A 19,780-nucleotide genomic window follows, 5' to 3' on the forward strand; every position below is an offset into this window, starting at 1 on the left:
TGGCAAGATTAATGCAAATCGCATACATGCGGTCACATGACCACCCACTGGACAATTCTGACAGTGTGCATTGTGCGTACTGTGAGGATTCACATGTCTGCAGTCACAGAGAGTGGCTGCAGAATTGAGCCACATTCTCTGATAATCCCTTTAATCATGGCTATTGACCATTTACAGATGCTTCTCACAAAATTAGAATATCATCAAAAAATTAATTTATTTCAGTTCTTCAATACAAGAAGTGAAGCTCATGTATAGTGAGTCACTACCCACAGAGTGATTTATTTCAAGTGTTTATTTCTGTTTATGTTGATGATTATGGCTTACAGCTAGTGATAAGCGAGTATACTCGTTACTCGAGATTTGCTCTGGTGATCCCCAAGTATTTCGGCGTGCTCGGAGACTTACTTTATGTCAATGCAACTGCATGATTTGCAGCTGCTAGACAGCTTGATTATATGTGGGGATTCCCTAACAGCCAATCCCCACATGTATTCAAGCTATCTAGCAGCCACAAATCATGCAGCTGCGTCGACATATACTAAATCTTCGAGCACGCTGAACTACTCGGAGATCACCCGAGCATGCTCGGGAAATCTCGAGTAACGAGTATACTCGCTCATCACTACTTACAGCCAATGACAACCCAAAGGTCATTATCTCAGTAAATTAGAATACTTTGTGAAACCAGGTTGAAGAATTATTTTAAAATCCAAAATGTTGGCCTACTGAAATGCATGTTCAGTAAGTGCACTCAATACTTGGTTGAGGCTCCTTTTGCTTCAATTACAGCATCAATGCAGCGTGGCATGAAGACGATCAGCCTGTGGCACTGATGAGGTGTTATGGAAGACCATGTTGCTTTGATAGCAGCCTTCAGCTCATCTGCATTGTTGGGTCTGGTGTCTCTTATCTTAATCGTGACAATATCCCATAGATACTCTATGGGATTAAGGTCAGGCAAGATTTCTGGCCAATCAAGCACAGTGATACTGTTGTTTTTAAACCAGGTATTGGTAATTTTGGCAGAGTGGACAGGTGCCAAGTCCTGTTGGAGAATGAAATTTCCATCTCCAAAAAGCTGGTTAGCAGAGGGAGTCATGAAGTGCTCTAAAATTTACAGGTAGACAGCTGTGCTGACTTTAGTCTTGATAAAACACAATAGACCTGCACCAGCAGACATAAATCCCCAAACAGTCACTGATTGTGGAGACTTCACATTAAACCTCAAGCAGACTGGATTGTGGCCTCTCCACTCTTCCTCCAGACTCTGGGACCTTGATTTCCAAATGAAATGCAAAATTTACTTTCATCTGAAAACAATACCTTGGACAACTGAGCAACAGTCCAGTTGCTTTTCTCCTTAGCCCAGGTAAGACGCTTCTGGCATTGTCTATTGGTCATCAGTGGCTTGACACAAGGAATGAGACACTTGTAGCCCATGTCCTGGATACGTCTGTGTGTGGTGTCTCTTGAAGCAGTGACTCCAGCAGCAGTCCACTACTTGTGAATCTCTCCAAAATTTTTGAATGGCCTTTTCTTATCAATCCTTTCAAGGCTGTGGTTATCCCGGGTTCTTGTGTACTTTTTCTACCACACGTTTTCCTTCTACTCAACTCTCCATTAATATGTTTGGATACAGCACTCTGTGAACAGCCAGCTTCTTTAGTAATGACATTTTGTGGCTTACCCTCCTTGTGGAGTGAGTCAATGACTGTCTTCTGGACAAGTCAGCAGTCTTCCCCAATGATTGTTGAGCCTACTGAAACAGAATAAGGGACCTTTTTAAATGATTAGGAAGCCTTTGCAGGGTTTTTTTGTTAATTATTCCAATTTACTTAGACAATGACTTGTCATCAACATTAACAGAAATAAACACTTGAAATAAATCACCATGTTTATAATGACTGCATATAATATATGATTTTCAGTTTCTGTATTGAACTGAAATAAATTAACATTTTGATGATATTCTAATTTTGTGAGAAGCACCTGTATAAGTATACAACTTTAATGTAAGTCATTTGTTATTGTTACTTTTGAAAAGCAGCAAAAGAAGAATTTGGAACTAAAAAGGTTAAATTATTATCAGTCATAGTGTTTTATTTACTTGTAGCTTTTTACTTTTTCACAATTTTTTATATTTGAACTAGAACTGCTTCAGTACTCCACAATATATTTTTCAAATGAATCAAATCAATTCCGACTTGCTAACAAATGAACCTTGTATTTCTTTAGTACAATATGTCAATATGTTACATTTTATTCATTTTCATAAATAACACAAGGCATCTTTGCAAAATATAAAACACAAAAATGTCTAAAACCATCACTACCTGTATGTTTCATCTTACATACACTATGCGTGTTCATTGTGATGTTAATAAAGGTATTCGCTTGCCTCAGTGAATAAGTCCCATCACATGATAAAAATTCATTCAAGGTACTAGAGAAAACCCTTAGATTTTATTTTTGACAGTAGTATAAGGTTATGTTCACACTTTGCGTTTTTGCTGAATTTTTTTTTCTGGAGGCAAAACTTGCTCTTTTAGCAGTAAAGAAGCTTTTTACAAAGCAGGTTTTACTGCATTTTTATTGGGTTTTGAGCTGAGTTTGTATTGTCTTGTGCATGCTGATAAAGTTTAGTGTACCAAAAAAACCACATGATTTAACTTCCTTAGGTTTTTGCACCAAAAACACAGAAATACCAGATAACTGCATTTTTTGCTGCATTTTTTTTTGTGGTATTGCACTTACCTATTGGCTTCTATGGGTGAAAAAATGCTGTAAAAAAGCTGAAAAAAGCTGAAGGAAGTGACATGCTGCATGTCACTTCTTTCAGCCTTTTGTTAAGCATTTTCACAAGCGTAGCAGTTTTCCAGTTTTCTCACACTGCAGTGGTGCTGTAAGGGAGATCACTGGAGCTGATCAGCTGATGAACTCCGGTGACCTCTCTCACGGCAGCTCAGTGATACACTGCGGGAGCGATTAGCTCCTGTCAGTGTATCGCTGGCTGGCTTTGAGATCAGTTTCATCAGTGACTGCTCTCAAAGTCATCAGGATCATCGGGGGACATTATGGATTATCTTTTCTGCTGACAGGTGAGGAATATTTTGGTTTATTTTTTTATTTTTATTGTAGGAGACGTTGGCGTCAGTGGATTAGGCGTTCAGTGAGCATGGTTTAATTTAGATTCAATAAAGGAGTCTGTGTCATTATCTCAAATAAAAAACTGTATTCTGGGTGTGTGTTTTTATAATATCACTATGGAGTTAGTAATGGGAGCATCTTATAGACGCCTCTCCATTAATAACCTGTGGGCTTGATGTCACCTGACAATACAAATGTGACATCAACCCCCCAACCATCACCCCACTTGCCACCGCTAAAGGGAAAGTGGGAAGAGCATGGCTAAGCTCAAGATTTGGCGCAACTTATAGATGCACCATTTCTGAGGCCAATATTCTTTGCCCCTTCCTAGGCTATTAATATCAGCCTGCAGCTGTCTGCCTAGCCTTTGCTAGTTAGATATCATAGGAGGACCCTTTGTCTTTTTTCTCTTGAGTCCCCTGTAAATTCGCCAGTAAAGGCAAAACCGACAGCTGTGAGCTGATATTGATAGCATAGGAACCTTTATGGCTACTGCTTCCTTCCCAGAATATTAACATCGACCCTCAGCCAACGGCTTTCCCTCTTTTCCTTATGAAAATTACATGGGAGCACACAATTTTTTTTCTATTTTCTCTTTAAGAGTTGCGGTTTGGTTACAACCTATGTAGGTTCATTCTGTTAAAGCTCCTATATAGGCTGGTGACAATGTGTGACTGTATTTGTGTGTGTGTGTGTGTGTGTGTGTGTGTTTGTGTTTATTTACCAGCTTAGTAATGAAGGTGTTGGGCAGTCACATTTTTATTACTAAGCCTAGGGCTTGGTGTCAATGACAGCTGCTGACACCAAGCCCTAATCCCATTACTCTGATTCTACTGCATCAACATGAAAAAGGCAGTGTTGAATCAAAAAATAACATTACAAAACTTTTTTTTAAAATGTATTTACTTAGCTAAAAAAGCCTTCATTGCTGTACAAAAATGAATTCAAAGAACGCATGCAAAAATGCATACAAAATCTTGGCATAACCACACCAAAAAAAACGCAAGTTTTTCACAGCAGCATATTTGCTGCCAAGAGATGCAGAAACCTTGCAGAAATTTCTGCAAGCAAATACTCAACGTGAGCACAGCACATAGCCTTAAGGTAATTTTTAGCTGAGTCACATGAAATATGTGCAACTGGTTTTGTTTCTGGATATGAAAAACAGTTGCTAATGATTAATTAACCAGATTTTCATTCATCCTTCATTACAAAATAATGGTAGTTCTATTATTACATAAGAAATGTATATTCTAAAACATGATCATATAAAATGTAATTCTATACATTTACAGCATCATTGTGGGGAACGAATCCTGGAAATTTTAGAATTTATTCACATCAAGCCACGGTGGAATTTATGAGTGATTCTACATCAAGTGGTCTCAGTGGTTTTGAAGGCATGTATTCAGTGTTCACCACCAGTGGTGTGACAAGTAAGTATTACCATGACCCAGTGTATGGCATAACAAATGTATTTAAATAATATTATTTATTGGCACATTGGACTCATTGCTTATGCAGCTCAATTGCAAAGTTCTCATACAGTAAGGTCTTGGCAAACCGATATCACAGTACTGCACGTTACATAAGGAAAAGTCTCTGTATACACTTCTAAAGGAGTTACAGGAGTTAAGGGGACTCTATCAGCACAGAATCATTGTTCTAACCAAGTAGAGGTGCTTGGCATACCCTTGCTGTAGGCAAACATTTAGATAAACCTTCCCACCTGCTTGGTTTCCATCTATCTCCACCCTTCTCTGGCTCTATGAAGCTAGAGCTGTCAATCCAAGAGAGAGGAGGTGGAAAGAGAAGGAAAACAATTAAGGTGGGAGGGTGCACTCACGTGTTTGGCCCCACCATGATGCACTGAGCACCTGTACTTGGTTAGAACAGTCATTCTGTGCTAACAGACTCCTTGTAAAGGAATCACATAGTTGTTTTTTATGTCTCCAATATAATTATAAGTTAGAGATGAGCAGATGAGGCAAAATTCTAATTTGCCTGTTAATGCAGATTTTTTAGTTGGAGTTATTCTCCGTGAAGTTAATATCACTTATTATGCTTTGGGGTATGAAAGTAAATGTCATTTTTCTAAACCGTAAGGAATCAACAAAAGATTAGAAAGCAAAAATGATTCCTAGAATAGCTTTTGCTTCTTCCTTCCATTTTTAATCAATTGGAAACATGTCAGTAGACTTGTCCTATTTTCAGTTGTCTTTCACATCCCCAAGTAGAACCAATCAATCAACGTGACCCCTACAGTGAATACTTGTGTGTTACATATGAAGTGTTTTGTAAAAATGGAGAAAAGAATTATATGGGTTGTCTCATCCGTACCCACAGCATCGGTGATAAGGGTAAAATTGATGACAGTTCCATCACTAGGACCCCTACTGATGTTGAGAACAGCCGATTTGAATGGATCAGTAGCAAAATGCACAGAATCAAGTGCTCTCTACCACTCGTCAAAGTCTGTAGAATTGATGCCAATAGCCAACTAGAGCAATTGATTGTTCCTGTTACTCTCATAGACTGAATGGAGTGGCTGCACACATGTTTGACCACCAATCCATAAAGACACGGGACTTCTGTTCTCTTGTCTAGTGGTGGCCTCAGCAATATGACTCCCAGCATCTTTTTTCAATTCTCTGAATAGGTGATTTTTCAATCTTGGGAAAAGCGCTTTAATTTTCAGGAGGTACAGTAAGTCATCAGTATCTCTTCTGACAGAAGCAGGATACCTTTACTAATAATTTTTCATACACTGTTTATTCTTCATGCTCGAAAGCTACATATGATTTTTCATATTGTTTCTTTGACAACTGAGTTTCCTAGCAGATGGAATGTAAGATTTACTTATCAATTGCTCTCTCATAATTTTCAGCATGTTTTATGCTTGCTTCTTCAACACACTAAATGTTAGAATTTGGCAAGAAAAATGTATAGTTTCATTATTTTAAGGTTAAAAGAAGACACATGTCCATTGAATTTAACCTGCAGCTTAGCATGATGGTCTACAGGAAATTCTTCCTCAGCTATGTCCTTCTTATACACGAAACCCAAAACCGTATCCAGTATTCTAAGGGTGACTGCACTAGTTACATGTATAGAGGCAAAACAATGTTCTCATCATGAGCCTAGGTGCCTCTTTTAAAGAATCACATGATGTTATAAGCTTAGGCAGCAGCTGTCTGACACTTGTCATTAAAGTTGATTTTGCTGTCTACCAATACATTCAAGTTATTTTTTTGTCAGTTTTACCCAATGATTTACCTTTTAGTGCATAACTGAACATTTTGTATCCTTGTATCCTTACATTTTTTTTTACATTAAACTTCAATTGCCATATCTGAGCCCAAGCTTCCATTTTACATAAAACTCTCTGCAATATTAAATTATCCTCATCTGTTTTGGTTACCTTGCAGAATTTATTATATGCAAATATTGCAATTCTAATATGTACGCCCTCACAAGGTAATTAATAAATATGTTAAACAGAAGAGGGCCCAATACTGACCTCTGTGGTACGCAACTGTCCAATTTGACCCAATCAAAGTGTGTTTCATTATTAACCACCCTCTATTTGTTATCACTGAGTCAGTTGTTAGCCCAGTTACACAAATTGTCCCCTAGTCCCATTGTTCTCAATTTATGTACTTACTAGGGACGAGTGGAACAATGGAAGTTCAGGTTCGTCTGGTTCAGCTGAACTCTCGTCCAAAGTTTGGTTCAGGAGCCAGAACTTAACTTGAACTTTACACTGTAACCGAACCACATATAAGTCAATGCTGACCCAAACTTTGGTGCTGTAAAATGGCTGTAAATTAGTCATAGTAAGGGCTGGGGGGCTGCAAAAGGAAGCAAAATGGGGGGAAAAGCCAGACTATTGCCCAGCAAAATAATGTGAATAGGGAAATTACTTAAAATAAACAATTTAAAAAAATGTCAAATAATAATCTTAAACCAGGAGGTGGAGGTCCAAGTTGATACATGGAGCAGTGCAAGACAAAACAATGTAGGGTCCCCTCTATTTGTAATAACCAGCCAAGGAAAAGCAGACAGCTGTGTCCATGGATATTGGTCCCTTCCCAGCCTAATAAGACCAACCCTCAGTTGCCTCCGGAATAGCGCATCCATTAGCTGTTCCAATTCTGGAACTTAGCTTCTGCTCTTTCTGATTGCCCTGGTATGTTGGCAAACGGGGTAAAAGTTTTTGGGGTTGATTGTAGCTGTGTAATGTCAGCTGGCATTAAGCCCAAGGTTTGGCAATGGATAGGAGTCTATCATTATTAAAAAATAATCACAGCATAATCCATTTTTGGAGTCCACGATGTCCTGTGATTCTCTCAAGAAACCTATTGCGCATTCTTATGGGAACTATGCTTCATAGGTTACGAATGGTCATGTATCATGAGTGTTGACCTTAGTAACGTCATCGTCCGTGAGCCATAACTCCAAGTGACCTATGCAGCCTCGTTCGCAAGGAAATACAAGAAACAATTACAGTCACCACTCAAAGCACTGCTCATTATTCTGTGAGTGGTTTTAAGCATACCCCGGCACCTTGATTGGTACAGATGCAGCTGAGCATCATTGTAACACCCTTTAACTGTAGATTAACTCTATACCTACAGGAAAATAGAGTAGCTTTTTAATGTGATAGGATCCATTTACAGCCAATATCCCTGTCTTTCCATTTCAAACAATGGTGTAAAGAAGCACTCCCATCAAAATTGGTATCCTCTTAATATATTGCAATCATCATATTATATAATAATGTGTACCTAAAATTGCTCATTTTGCCTTTCTACACAGTTAATTCTTCTCTTTGCAATTAGGTCTATGAGATCACATTACTAAAAAATGACTAGCTGAATACTTCTAAGCTCTTTGTAGAAATGGTAATCTGTTTTCCCTGCATGAGTCATCACTGCAAAAGTCTCTGGCAGAGGGAGGTGCAGAGCAGCTGCGTCAGGAGATGAATAAGAGAATGATAAATGCAAGGACAAGAGACTTCCTGTTTCTACATAGAGCAGAAGAGAGAGAAGGATTAACTGAGTAGAAAGGCAAAATGAGCAATTGCAAGTATACAGTGCTATATAAAATGATGACTGCAATAGATTGAGGATAGCAACTTTGATGGGAGTGCTTCTTTAAATGCAGCTTCCATGCACTTCTGAAAGGCAAATTGACAAAGTAGGTCATTCTACAATCTCATCTTCTAAAAATGGTCAAAGACCTACATTCCTTTTGTGCAGTGATAGATGTGCCCTCTGTTCTGGGGGTGTTAACATGTAACTTCACGTTGGCCAGGAGATTTAGTCACAGGCCTAGAGCAGCATAACACTATTTGCCCGAGGTGGCTGACAAAACTGGATTTCTTTTTTAAATATTTTATTTTATATTCAGTTTGTATCATGCAGTATAGGCAGATCATTAGAACATTATCACATTATGCTATGGTGTGGGTCTGATTATAATTCCACTTTAACATTAAAGTACAAAAGGCCGAGAGTAAATGGAAACCAATTCTCTCCCAGGCTGTGGCCGTAACACAATTTTATGGCTGTGAAAGCTGATTATCCTTTGATATTCAATTCATATACATTGCAAATTGAGAACGGCATCTTCAGCCAGCATCCATCCTTACAGCAGCAACATTTTAAGTGCTTACAAGGCAAAACTTTATAGTCGCAGTTGAGATTTATCAAAAGTCACTTAAATTGGAGTTATGGCCTTTCGTTTTTTTCTTTCTTTTATTTATGTTTATTTAAAATTGCTCTAGTCTTGACTTTGCAGAGATGATATTACGCTGCTGTATGATTCCGTGTGATAAAACTATATTGTGGAGTTAATAGAAATTCAAGTTTCAACCTTTTTTATATAGTGGGGCACTAAAGTTGGTATTGGTATACCATCAGTTATCCTCTTTATGGCTCCTAAAGTGCTTTTAAAACAAATACAGCACTATAGATTTATTCCGAGGAATAGCATTACCGGTGAAATATACGCGCTACCGTGAAAGCTTAAAATAAACACATTCTGCAGAGAGCAAATTTTTACTCCCAATAGTACCTATTTCTTACTCCATTTTATTAAGTATTGTATTGTTAAAAATACGTCTTTATTTACTGCCCGGAACTTTTAAAGAGTCCCAGTTAAAGTCTGATGTCTTAGCCAAGCATGGATTGTCATTACAACAAAGGAATGTATCACAAAATCCCTCCGTAGGCTTTAATCATAGATGCAAATCAAAAAGGGTATTTTCACTGTGGCTTATAAAGAAAGTATGGTAATTTAGACATTGATTACATTGTAAAGTTTAGTGAAAGACTTTGTTCAAGCAGAAAAAGAGTTAGAAGAAGGAAGAAGTTGGGTGAACTTTTCGCTGACTCTATACATAACATACCTGATCTACATTAAGTAAGCAATTTGCAAACTGATGAAAAAAAGGCCCCCAAAAAAGACTCGTGACAAATTTGCTCACAAAATAGGACATTTTAATTTAATTTGACGTATTTGAAAAAGTGATGAATAAGAATAATGGTTCTAAGGCCGGGGTCACACTTGCGAGTGCAATGCAAGAAACTAGCACAAGTTTCTCGCATCAATACCTGGCACAACCGCCGGCTCTCGGGACCGGAATGTGTGGCTGAATGTATTTCTAAGCAGCTGAAGGCTTCGTTCCCAAGTGCCGGTGGCAATGCCGGATATTGATGCCAGGGACTCGTGCGAGTTTCTCACAGGCCTAAAGGTTTCAGATTTTATTAAGAAGCAAGTCTGAAAAAGGATAAAATTGAGTTAGGGCGAATAGTATATGTGGTCTTTTTCAATACAGATCTATCTTTAAAGGCAATCTGAAGAAGAGAGATGGAGAAAGAGAAGATGAGCAGGATATTCAGGTTTGTCGGAAAATTATTTGAAATCCTCAGTGTTTGCATGAGTCGAGTGTTGGTCCTACTCAGTGATTGAAAACTACAGGGAAAACTGTCAATCACTGAGTTGCCCCACCCACTGAACTCATCTGCATACAAACACTGGGAATTTCAATGAATAAAATGTAAAGTTACTGAAATTTTACCCACAAAAATGTATATCAGTTTTATCAGCTCTTTATCACCCTGCCTGCAGATGCCATTTTCAACATGACAGGTTCCATATGTGGGCTTATTTTTTGTAGGACAAGTTATATTTTTGAATGACAGCATTCATTTTATCACATAGTGTGCTGAAAAACTGGAAAAAAATTCCAATGCAGTGAAATTGTGAAGAAAAATAAATTCTGATCTTGTTTTTTGGGAAAAGTTTTTACAGCCTATATTGTGTGGTAAAAATGACCTGGCAATATGATTCTCCTCATCAGTATGATTACGGTCATACCAAAGTTTTCAATTTTTTTAAATGATTTTAGTAGTGAAAAAAAAAATAAAACATTTTCTGAGGCCCATAATGTTTTCATGGTTTGTTCTACAGAGCTATGTCAAGGCTTCTTTTTTGGCAGGTGATACATTTTTATGGATACCATTTTGGGATAGACATGACATTTTGATGGATTCTTACAGCATTTTTGTTGTATTGACAACCAAAAAAACCCAGTTTTGGCACTGCTATTTTTTTCTATTTACGATGTTCACCGATTGGGTTATTCATTTTTATATTTTGATAATTTTGACTTTTCTGGACACATCAATACCGCATATGTGTATTCTTTTATTTTATACTATTATTTTCACTAGGGAAAAATAGGGTGATCTAAATATGCTTTTTTTTCATTTTTTTAAACTTTTTTTTACTTTCTACTATATTTATTAGTCCACTTAGTCGCATTAGGAGACATGAAAGAGTGATTGTCTGATTGCTCCTACTATATACAGAAATAACAGAGCATTGCTGCATTTAGCCACTGGATGGGTTTAAATTGAGCCCAATAATGACAGGCAAGGAGGTCTTCAACAGACCCCTGGCTATTATAACAATTCCTCAGTGCCCCTAGATCATACCTCAGGGGCACCAATGGGCACATAGAATGAAGTGCACCCTTGCCGATGAATTCTCAATGCTGCTGTCAGAGTTTGACAGTGCCATTTAACAAGTTAAAACACTTGCACAGGTTTAGAGCGTAAAAAGTTTTATTTGAGTGCTTTTTAAGTTCTGTAGGTTGGACCTAAGGCATTTCACAGATCCTTAACTAATTTTCTTATGTTTTAATTAGTGTCTGAATCCCATTGGACCCTTAACTCTTTCATGACCATGGACATATAGGTATATCATAGTTCGTCTCCCCCTGTTTGATGTGGACTCCAACGATGAGCCTGATTTCATCAGCTGACATGTGCCCCTAACAGCCATGATTCCACCAGCGGCTGTTACCATGCCTAATGCTGCTCTCAATCTCTCATAGTGGCATTTCACATGATCACACCAGTAGGGCGTCACTAACTCCGCCCATTGGCGCCCATGTCACATGACCGTGAGTCACCAATGGGATGGCATGACAACGTGAAGGAGATCCCTATAGCTGTCATTGCCAGATTGCTATAACTGCTGGCCACAGGGCGGCACTCATAGCAGATGAGCATTTTAGCTACACATAGCAGAGCTGAAGCTCTGCTATGTGTAGCAAAGGTGAAAGGATGATTGTAGCTTCTAGTATCCCATGGAGAATATTGAATCAGGTAAAAAGTGTAAAAAAAAGTTTTTTAAAAAATGCACATTTAGTATCACTGAGTTCAGACTTGCCCAATCTAAGAAACTCAGTTATAGGATTTAGTGAACATATTAAAAAAAACAATTGCGGAATTGCACTTTATTTGTAAATTCACCGCACTTTTAATTTTTTACCGTTTATGGTAAAACCAATGGTGTTGTTCTAAAGTACAACTTTTCCCACAAAAAAATCAAGCTCTCAAATGGCCATATTGTCAGAAAAATAAAAAAGTTATGGCTTTAGGAAGAAGGGGAGCAAAAAATGAAAGCTAAAAAACAGAAAAACCGAAGGTGGGGAAGGGGTTAAAGGATATTTTACATCTTCACTTTACAAAAATATCTAGAATATAGAAAAATAAAATAACTTTATTCAAAAATCTTTTTCTACTAAACATTTTTGGCTCCTTAAAATTGAGTGTCTCTCATTTAAATCCTTTCAACCTAGGTTATTGAGCAAGAACCCCATAGTTTAATAAAGGTGGAAGCCTCCTTTATAAAGCCAGTGTTGAATGATAAATCTTACACTAGGTAAAAAAAAGTGCTGCAAGGCCCATTATCCAAGCACCAAGCTTGGAATACAGAATCAGTGCATACAAGTGCTTCTCACTAAATTAGAATATCATGAAAAAGTTAATTTAATTAAGTTCTTTAAAACAAAAAGTAAAACTCATATATTATATAGAGACATTATAAACAGAGTGATCTATTTCAAGTGTTTATTTCTGTGAATGTTGATGATTATGGCTTACAGCCAGAAAAGAAATAAAAGTCATAATCTCAGTAAATTAGAGGCGATTAGCCTGTGGCAGTGCTGAGGTGTTATGGAAGCCCAGGTTGATTTGATAGCAGCCTTCAGCTCGTCTGCATTGTTGGGTCTGGTGTCTCTCATCTTCCTCTTGACAATACTCCATAGGTCAGGCGAGTTTGCTGCCAATCAAGTACAGTGATACTGTTGTTTATAAACCAGTTATTGGTACTTTTGGGAGTGTGTACAGGTGCCAAGTTGTGCTGTAGAATGAAATTTCCATCTACAAAAAGCTTGTCGGCTTTTCTTGGGAGGGAAACATGAAGTGCTCTAATATTTCCTGGGAGACGGCTACGCTAACTTTGGTCTTGATAAAACACAGTGGACCTACACCAGCGGATGACATGGCTCCCTAAACCATCACTGATTGTGGAAACTTCACACTAGACCTCCAGCAGCTTGGATTGTGGCCTCTACACTCTTCCTCCAGACTCTGAGACCTTGATATCCAAATGAAATGCAAAATTTACTTGCATCTGAAAACAACACCTTGGACCACTGAGCAACAGTCCAGTTCTTTTTCTCCTTGGCTCAGGTAAAACGCTTCTGGCGTTATCTATTGGTCATGAGTGGCTTGACACACGGAATGTGACACTTGTAGCCCAAGTCCTGGATACGTCAGTGTGTGGTGGCTCTTGAAGCAATGACTCCAGCAACAGTCCACTCCTTGTGAATCTCCCCCAAATTTTTTAATGGCCTTTTCTTAAAAATTCTTTCAAGGCTGTGGTTATCTTGGTTGCTTGTGCACCTTTTTCTACCACACTTTTTCCTTCTGTTCAACTTAATATGCTTGGATACAGCACTCTGTGAACAGCCAGATTCTTTAGCAATGAGCTTTTGTGCCTTACCCTCCTTGTGGAGTGTGTCATTGACCACCTTCTAGACATTAGTCAAGTCAGCAGTCTTCCCCATGATTGTGGGGCTACTGAAACAGACTTAGGGACCTTTTTAAACGCTTAGGAAGCATTTGCAGGTGTTTTTTGTTAATTATTCTAATTTACAGAGATAATGACTTTTGGGTTTTTATTGGCTGTAAGCCATAATCATCAACATTAACAGAAATAAACAAACACTTGAAATAGATCACTCTTGTAATGACTCTATATAATATGAGTTTCACTTTTGTATTGAAAAACTAAAATAAATTAACTTTTTGATGATATTCTATTTTGGTGAGAAGCACTTATACATTGAAAAAAAAGTTTTATGAGCCAAGACTTCACTTTATGTAGAGGCTCATAGACTCTCTATTGAGCCAATACACAGCTTTAGAGCTCGCTTACACAAACATATAACTCGGATGAGTGCTATACAATATTTTATTGTATAGAACTCGGACCAATGTTATACTTCAGGGCAGTGCAGTACTGTGAAAATCATGTCCCGGAGTCCTGGTATGTTATCAGGTGTGGGGTGCATCACATTCATCTGTAGACCATAGGCCTCCACTTACTCCAGGCTTCCGTTTTCAGGAACCTCCACACACAATCCAGGTGACACCAAGTTCTTTTCAGCAGTCAAACTTTTACTGAACAGTTCTCATGCATTATAGTGGAGCATGTGGGATAGGGCACAACACATTACAGCCTTTCTCGCATGTACCGGACATAACTTCAGCCCTAGCACTTGTTCCCAATAGAGCATCCCTTTTCCTGTTGTCTCCACTACCTGTAGGGAACACTCTCCACCTCTGGCTGTGCACCATGATTCCATCATTTTCTGCCTTTGAGGATCTGTGTCCATGTTTCTCTTCAGGCCTGCAGATGTGATGTGCCCAAAGACCTAGGTCCAAATCTCTAAGTCCCGGGCCTGACGAATGGATCTGCATGGACGAGTTGTATAGCTATCCAAGTGATAGGCCCATGTTGGCCCTAGCAGCCCACTGCACTTGAACTCCATAAAGGACTCGCTTAACCTTTCCACAACTCCTAACCACCCATAACCAGGAATCACCTCTCTTTTTCTTAACACTATTCCCCTCCCATCTGTGGGCCTGTACCTAACATTAACTATTCCTTATCTATTTCCTATATCCTACCTTATACCTTGTTTTATTTTATCTATAAACACTTATCTTTATACACTATCATGGGCATTTACCCCGCCATTCTACACATTACCATAACATATTACATAGGGATTATAGATATACACATTAAATGCATAAAACACATAATACTGTTCACATTACACATATGCATACGGTGGTTGTCTGCAGGTTAGGGATAGGGTGAGACAGTCCACATCCTTACACTACAAGTGGCTCCGCAAATCGGGCCATACAAGTCTATGGATGTGTGTGAAACATCAGACTGCACTTGACTATCATTCGAGTGCAGTCCGATTTCCGCAGACAATGGAGAAAATGGAGAAATTTGCTTCTCTGTCTTCTCCGCACTTGTGATATGATTCTCTCATGCAAGAGAATTGGATCCATGTAAACTGACACTTAGCTCAATCTCTGATCATAATTAGTGTTGAGCGATACCGTCCGATACTTGAAAGTATCGGTATCGGAAAGTATCGGCCGATACCGGCAAAGTATCGGATCCAATCCGATACCGATACCCGATACCAATACAAGTCAATGGGACTCAGGTATCGGACGGTATTCCTGATGGTTCCCAGGGTCTGAAGGAGAGGAAACTCTCCTTCAGGCCCTGGGAACCATATTAATGTGTAAAAGAAAGAATTAAAATAAAAAATATCGCTATACTCACCTGTCCGACGCAGCCGGGACCTCAGCGAGGGAACCGGCAGCGTTGTTTGTTTAAAATTCGCGCTTTTACTTGGTTACGTGAGGTCCCGGCTTGTGATTGGTCAGGGCGGCCATGTTGCCGGGACGCGGACCAATCACAGCAAGCCGTGACGAAATTACGTCACGGCTTGCTGTGATTGGTCCGCGTCCCGGCAACATGGCCGCCATTAACCAATCACAAGCCGTGACGTCACGGGAGGCTGGACATGCGCGTATTTTGAAAAGCGCGCGTGTCCAGCCTCCAGTGACGTCCCGGCTTGTGATTGGTTAATGGCGGCCATGTTGCCGGGACGTCACTGGAGGCTGGACACGCGCGCTTTTCAAAATACGCGCATGTCCAGCCTCCCGTGACGTCACGGCTTGTGATTGGTTAATGGCGGCCATGTTGCCGGGACGTCACTGGAGGCTGGACACGCGCGCTTTTCAAAATACGCGCATGTCCAGCCTCCCGTGACGTCACGGCTTGTGATTGGTTAATGGCGGCCATGTTGCCGGGACGCGGACCAATCACAGCAAGCCGTGACGTAATTTCGTCACGGCTTGCTGTGATTGGTCCGCGTCCCGGCAACATGGCCGCCCTGACCAATCACAAGCCGTGACGTCACGGGAGGCTGGACACGCGCGCTTTTCAAAATACGCGCATGTCCAGCCTCCCGTGACGTCCCGGCTTGTGATTGGTTAATGGCGGCCATGTTGCCGGGACGTCACTGGAGGCTGGACACGCGCGCTTTTCAAAATACGCGCATGTCCAGCCTCCCGTGACGTCACGGCTTGTGATTGGTTAATGGCGGCCATGTTGCCGGGACGCGGACCAATCACAGCAAGCCGTGACGTAATTTCGTCACGGCTTGCTGTGATTGGTCCGCGTCCCGGCAACATGGCCGCCCTGACCAATCACAAGCCGGGACTTCACGTAACCAAGTAAAAGCGCGAAATTTAAACAAACAACGCTGCCGGTTCCCTCGCTGAGGTCCCGGCTGCGTCGGACAGGTGAGTATAGCGATATTTTTTATTTTAATTCTCTTTTTTACACATTATTACATTAATGTTGTTGCGATACCCGATACCCGATACCACAAAAGTATCGGATCTCGGTATCGGAAATTCCGATACAGCAAGTATCGGCCGATACCCGATACTTGCAGTATCGGAATGCTCAACACTAATCATAATCGATCCAATTATCTCAGAAGAGAGAATCATCACTTGTGTGAGCAAGCCATTAGGCACACACTCATGAGGAGCTCAGCTGAACAGCATTCTGCAGGGTATTTTAGTGCCTGGACTTTCACCAATTTGTTGCACAATTTAGGGGAAAATAGATATTTATAATAATAAAACAATAGTTACCCTTTAAAATGTATGGACTCCATCAGAGGCAGCTCAGAAGAAGAATAGTTTTGAAGTTACAAGAATGTTGCAAGAATGAACGCACTGGCGGTTTCACATTTAACTTCTATTATTTGATATGTGCAGTGAAACATGGAAGATGTGGAAGCCAAATGGTGCAACATTCTCTATGAAGCCAAACAATATTTGTAGCTAACAGTAAAAGCTTTTAAGTAAAAAAAAAAAAACCTAGTACCTGAAATGCACTTTGGTCCAAAATTCAGTTTGGGAAGCACAACTGTACCCAAATGTGAAATAGAACCCGAACGCCATTAAAAACAATGGGGACCCGAACTTTGCAGCCGGAAAATTTTCTCTCTCTCTCATTGTCTCTCAGCAACCAACTTCTCCTGGAACGCCAAACACTGCAACAGACTTCCAGGAGAAGTCTGTGTTCCGGGTTTAGCACCGGACAAGAATTGTCTCGTACGAACCTTTGGGTTCACTCATATCTAACCTTGATCAAATGACAACTACAGAGCATGTATGATTGAATAAAAGTGCTATGCAATTTGCAAATAATAGAGTGATACATGTAAAGGGAACCTATCACAAACATTATTGATTAACACACACGTAATTCAACAGTTACAGGAGGAGTGAGGGTCCTGCTCACAAGCTACAATCTGGGAGGAAATGCAGTAGGGGGCACAATAGGTAGGACGTGCATGTCATGCATGGTCCAGCCATCATTATAATACATACTGCATTTCAAATAAGCTGCATGATCCGTCATCAGCCAGTACCTTTCCAGTATAATCACCGTATCAGCCAGCACAGTTACCAAGTGCTATTGGGTGCACGGAGGATGACAGTTGAATAGATACAACCTTATTCTGAGAAAAAAAATAGAAAGGGGGAGCAAGGAAGAGTAAGATTAGTGCAGTGAGGTGGTGGGCCTGTCTAAAGAGATGTGGTTTTAGAGCACACTTAAAAATGTGGGGGACAAGTATCCATAAGATTGTTTAGGCTAGTGCATTCCAGAAAACTGTTGCAACATGATAGAAGTCTTGGAGAGATTTAGTTTAAGATTGTAGGTGGATATGATGTTAGAGACAGTAGACAGTAGACAGTCAATTCCTGGTATTTTGTATTAAGCCGTGGATGATGTGAGAAGAAGATGTGTATAAGTGGGTGTCATTAGCATAGAGATGATGCTCTAAACCAGTGTTCCCCAACTCCGGTCCTCAAGAGCCACTATCAGGTCATGTTTTCAAGATTTCCTTAGTATTTCACAGGTGATGGAATTATTGTCTGTGAAGGTGATTTAATTATCACCTCTGCAATACTAAGAAAATCCTGAAAACATGACCTGTTGGTGGCTCTTGAGGACCGGAGTTGGGGAACACTGCTCTAAACCAAACCTTTTGATGGTTTGTCCAGTAGGGGTGGTGTATAGAGAGAAGAGGAGGGGACCTAGGACTGATTCTTGAGGAACCCTGATAGTAAGGTGAAGAGGGGCAGAAGATGAGCCGGTAAATGAAACAGTGAAGGAGCGGTCAGAAAGGTTGGTGGAAAACCAGGTCATTTATACGACTTTGTAGCCCTTTCAAAGATAAGATAGTCAATCCATATATGACCCCAAACTGCTGTTTCAGAAGTGAGAAATTGCATTTTGAAGTTGTCTGGAAGTGCATTATTGCCTGATGGTACGCTTCATGCTCTTCAGCCTCACATTGTATTTCCTACCTAGCAGCTTAACAACCTGACTGATTAATAAGCTAATTGGCTGTGTTCTAGAAAAAATGTCCTGTAAATCAGCCAAGGAGGATTCTGCTACATTGGAAATACAGTGCAAGGATGAGAAGCTAGAAGAGCTCATGCTCTCCTGCACTTCCAAACACAACTTCAAACTATCCCTGCTGGAGGAATGATTTGGGTCATAAAAGGATATACTGGCTTATTTTACAATCTTTCAAAGGGCTCCACAATCATATGAATAGTTTGGAGGGGACAGTACAAGTTTAAACATTTAGATTTGTGGTGATCACAAGCCTTAGGTGTAAGGTCTGAGGAGCTTGCCTGCAGCCGGCATGGGTATTGTGTGTTCTATGCCTGCCTGGGTCCATACTACTTTCTTCTTCACTTCTTTGATATGTACCCATCAACTGACATTGACTCGAACTGTCATTGCAGGTTAAGGGTATGTTACTTATTTGATCAGACTTTACTTCTCTGTGTTAGAGCAATGACATTGTACATGGAAGATAGGGAATAAGCGGAAAGTATTCCAACGCAGCATATTCCTTTCTTTATTGGTTTACATAGTGCAGACTTTTTTCCATTACAAGAACATTTCATGCAGTTGTCATAAACTAACTTCCAATACCTTAATATCATATATTTACAGTACAACATATACTGCACTATGAATAGACTAAAATACTTCTATTTTTGTATTCTATATATTAGGACTGTCATAAATCACCATCTACACTGTATGTGATACATTTTCAAAGTTTGATATTCATGTGATAATGATTTCCTAAATGAGCCTGGTGTAACAAGTACAATGAATACTGAAGTGATGCCTGCAGGTGGTTATTATGAAATGTTCCTTAAAGATTACATCTGTTAAATTTCGAAATTTACATAATTTATTGGACATATGTTATCTGTTGTTTCATCTGAAGATAAAGAGAAGATTGACTGTAGCTTTGAAGATGGTTTCTGTTATTGGATTCAGGATATGATGGATGATGCAGAATGGGAGAGATTCAATGGTCCAAATCATCCACCACTGTCTGGACCTGATTATGACCACACTTTTGGCAATAATTCTGGTAAGTACTAGTAACCTACAACACAAATGCTGATTAAATAAATTTGCAAGAAACACGTGGCTTTATAAGCACAAATGGAGTAACTTTGTGTCCAAATGTGGTTGCCAACTGAGATTTGAGAAGGTCCTACCATCACATAAAAGTTATTATAATACAATTTGGCTAAATTTGTAGTCATCCCCAGCT

The 19,780-nt window shown here is 39.6% G+C and overlaps 1 protein-coding gene across 1 annotated transcript in view; it reads left to right on the forward strand.

The window, feature by feature from the left end:
• The window catches only part of TMPRSS15 (transmembrane serine protease 15), a 399,115-nt gene that overhangs the window by 142,252 nt on the left and 237,083 nt on the right, over positions 1-19,780 (forward strand). The window contains exons 9-10 of the mRNA XM_077294014.1: positions 4,446-4,586; positions 19,445-19,594. Of these exons, the coding sequence (XP_077150129.1) occupies positions 4,446-4,586; positions 19,445-19,594 (291 nt within the window). The remainder of the gene's footprint in view (positions 1-4,445; positions 4,587-19,444; positions 19,595-19,780) is intronic.

This window comes from Ranitomeya variabilis, chromosome 3 (genome assembly GCF_051348905.1).
Source record: "Ranitomeya variabilis isolate aRanVar5 chromosome 3, aRanVar5.hap1, whole genome shotgun sequence".
Classification (NCBI taxonomy): domain Eukaryota; kingdom Metazoa; phylum Chordata; class Amphibia; order Anura; family Dendrobatidae; genus Ranitomeya; species Ranitomeya variabilis.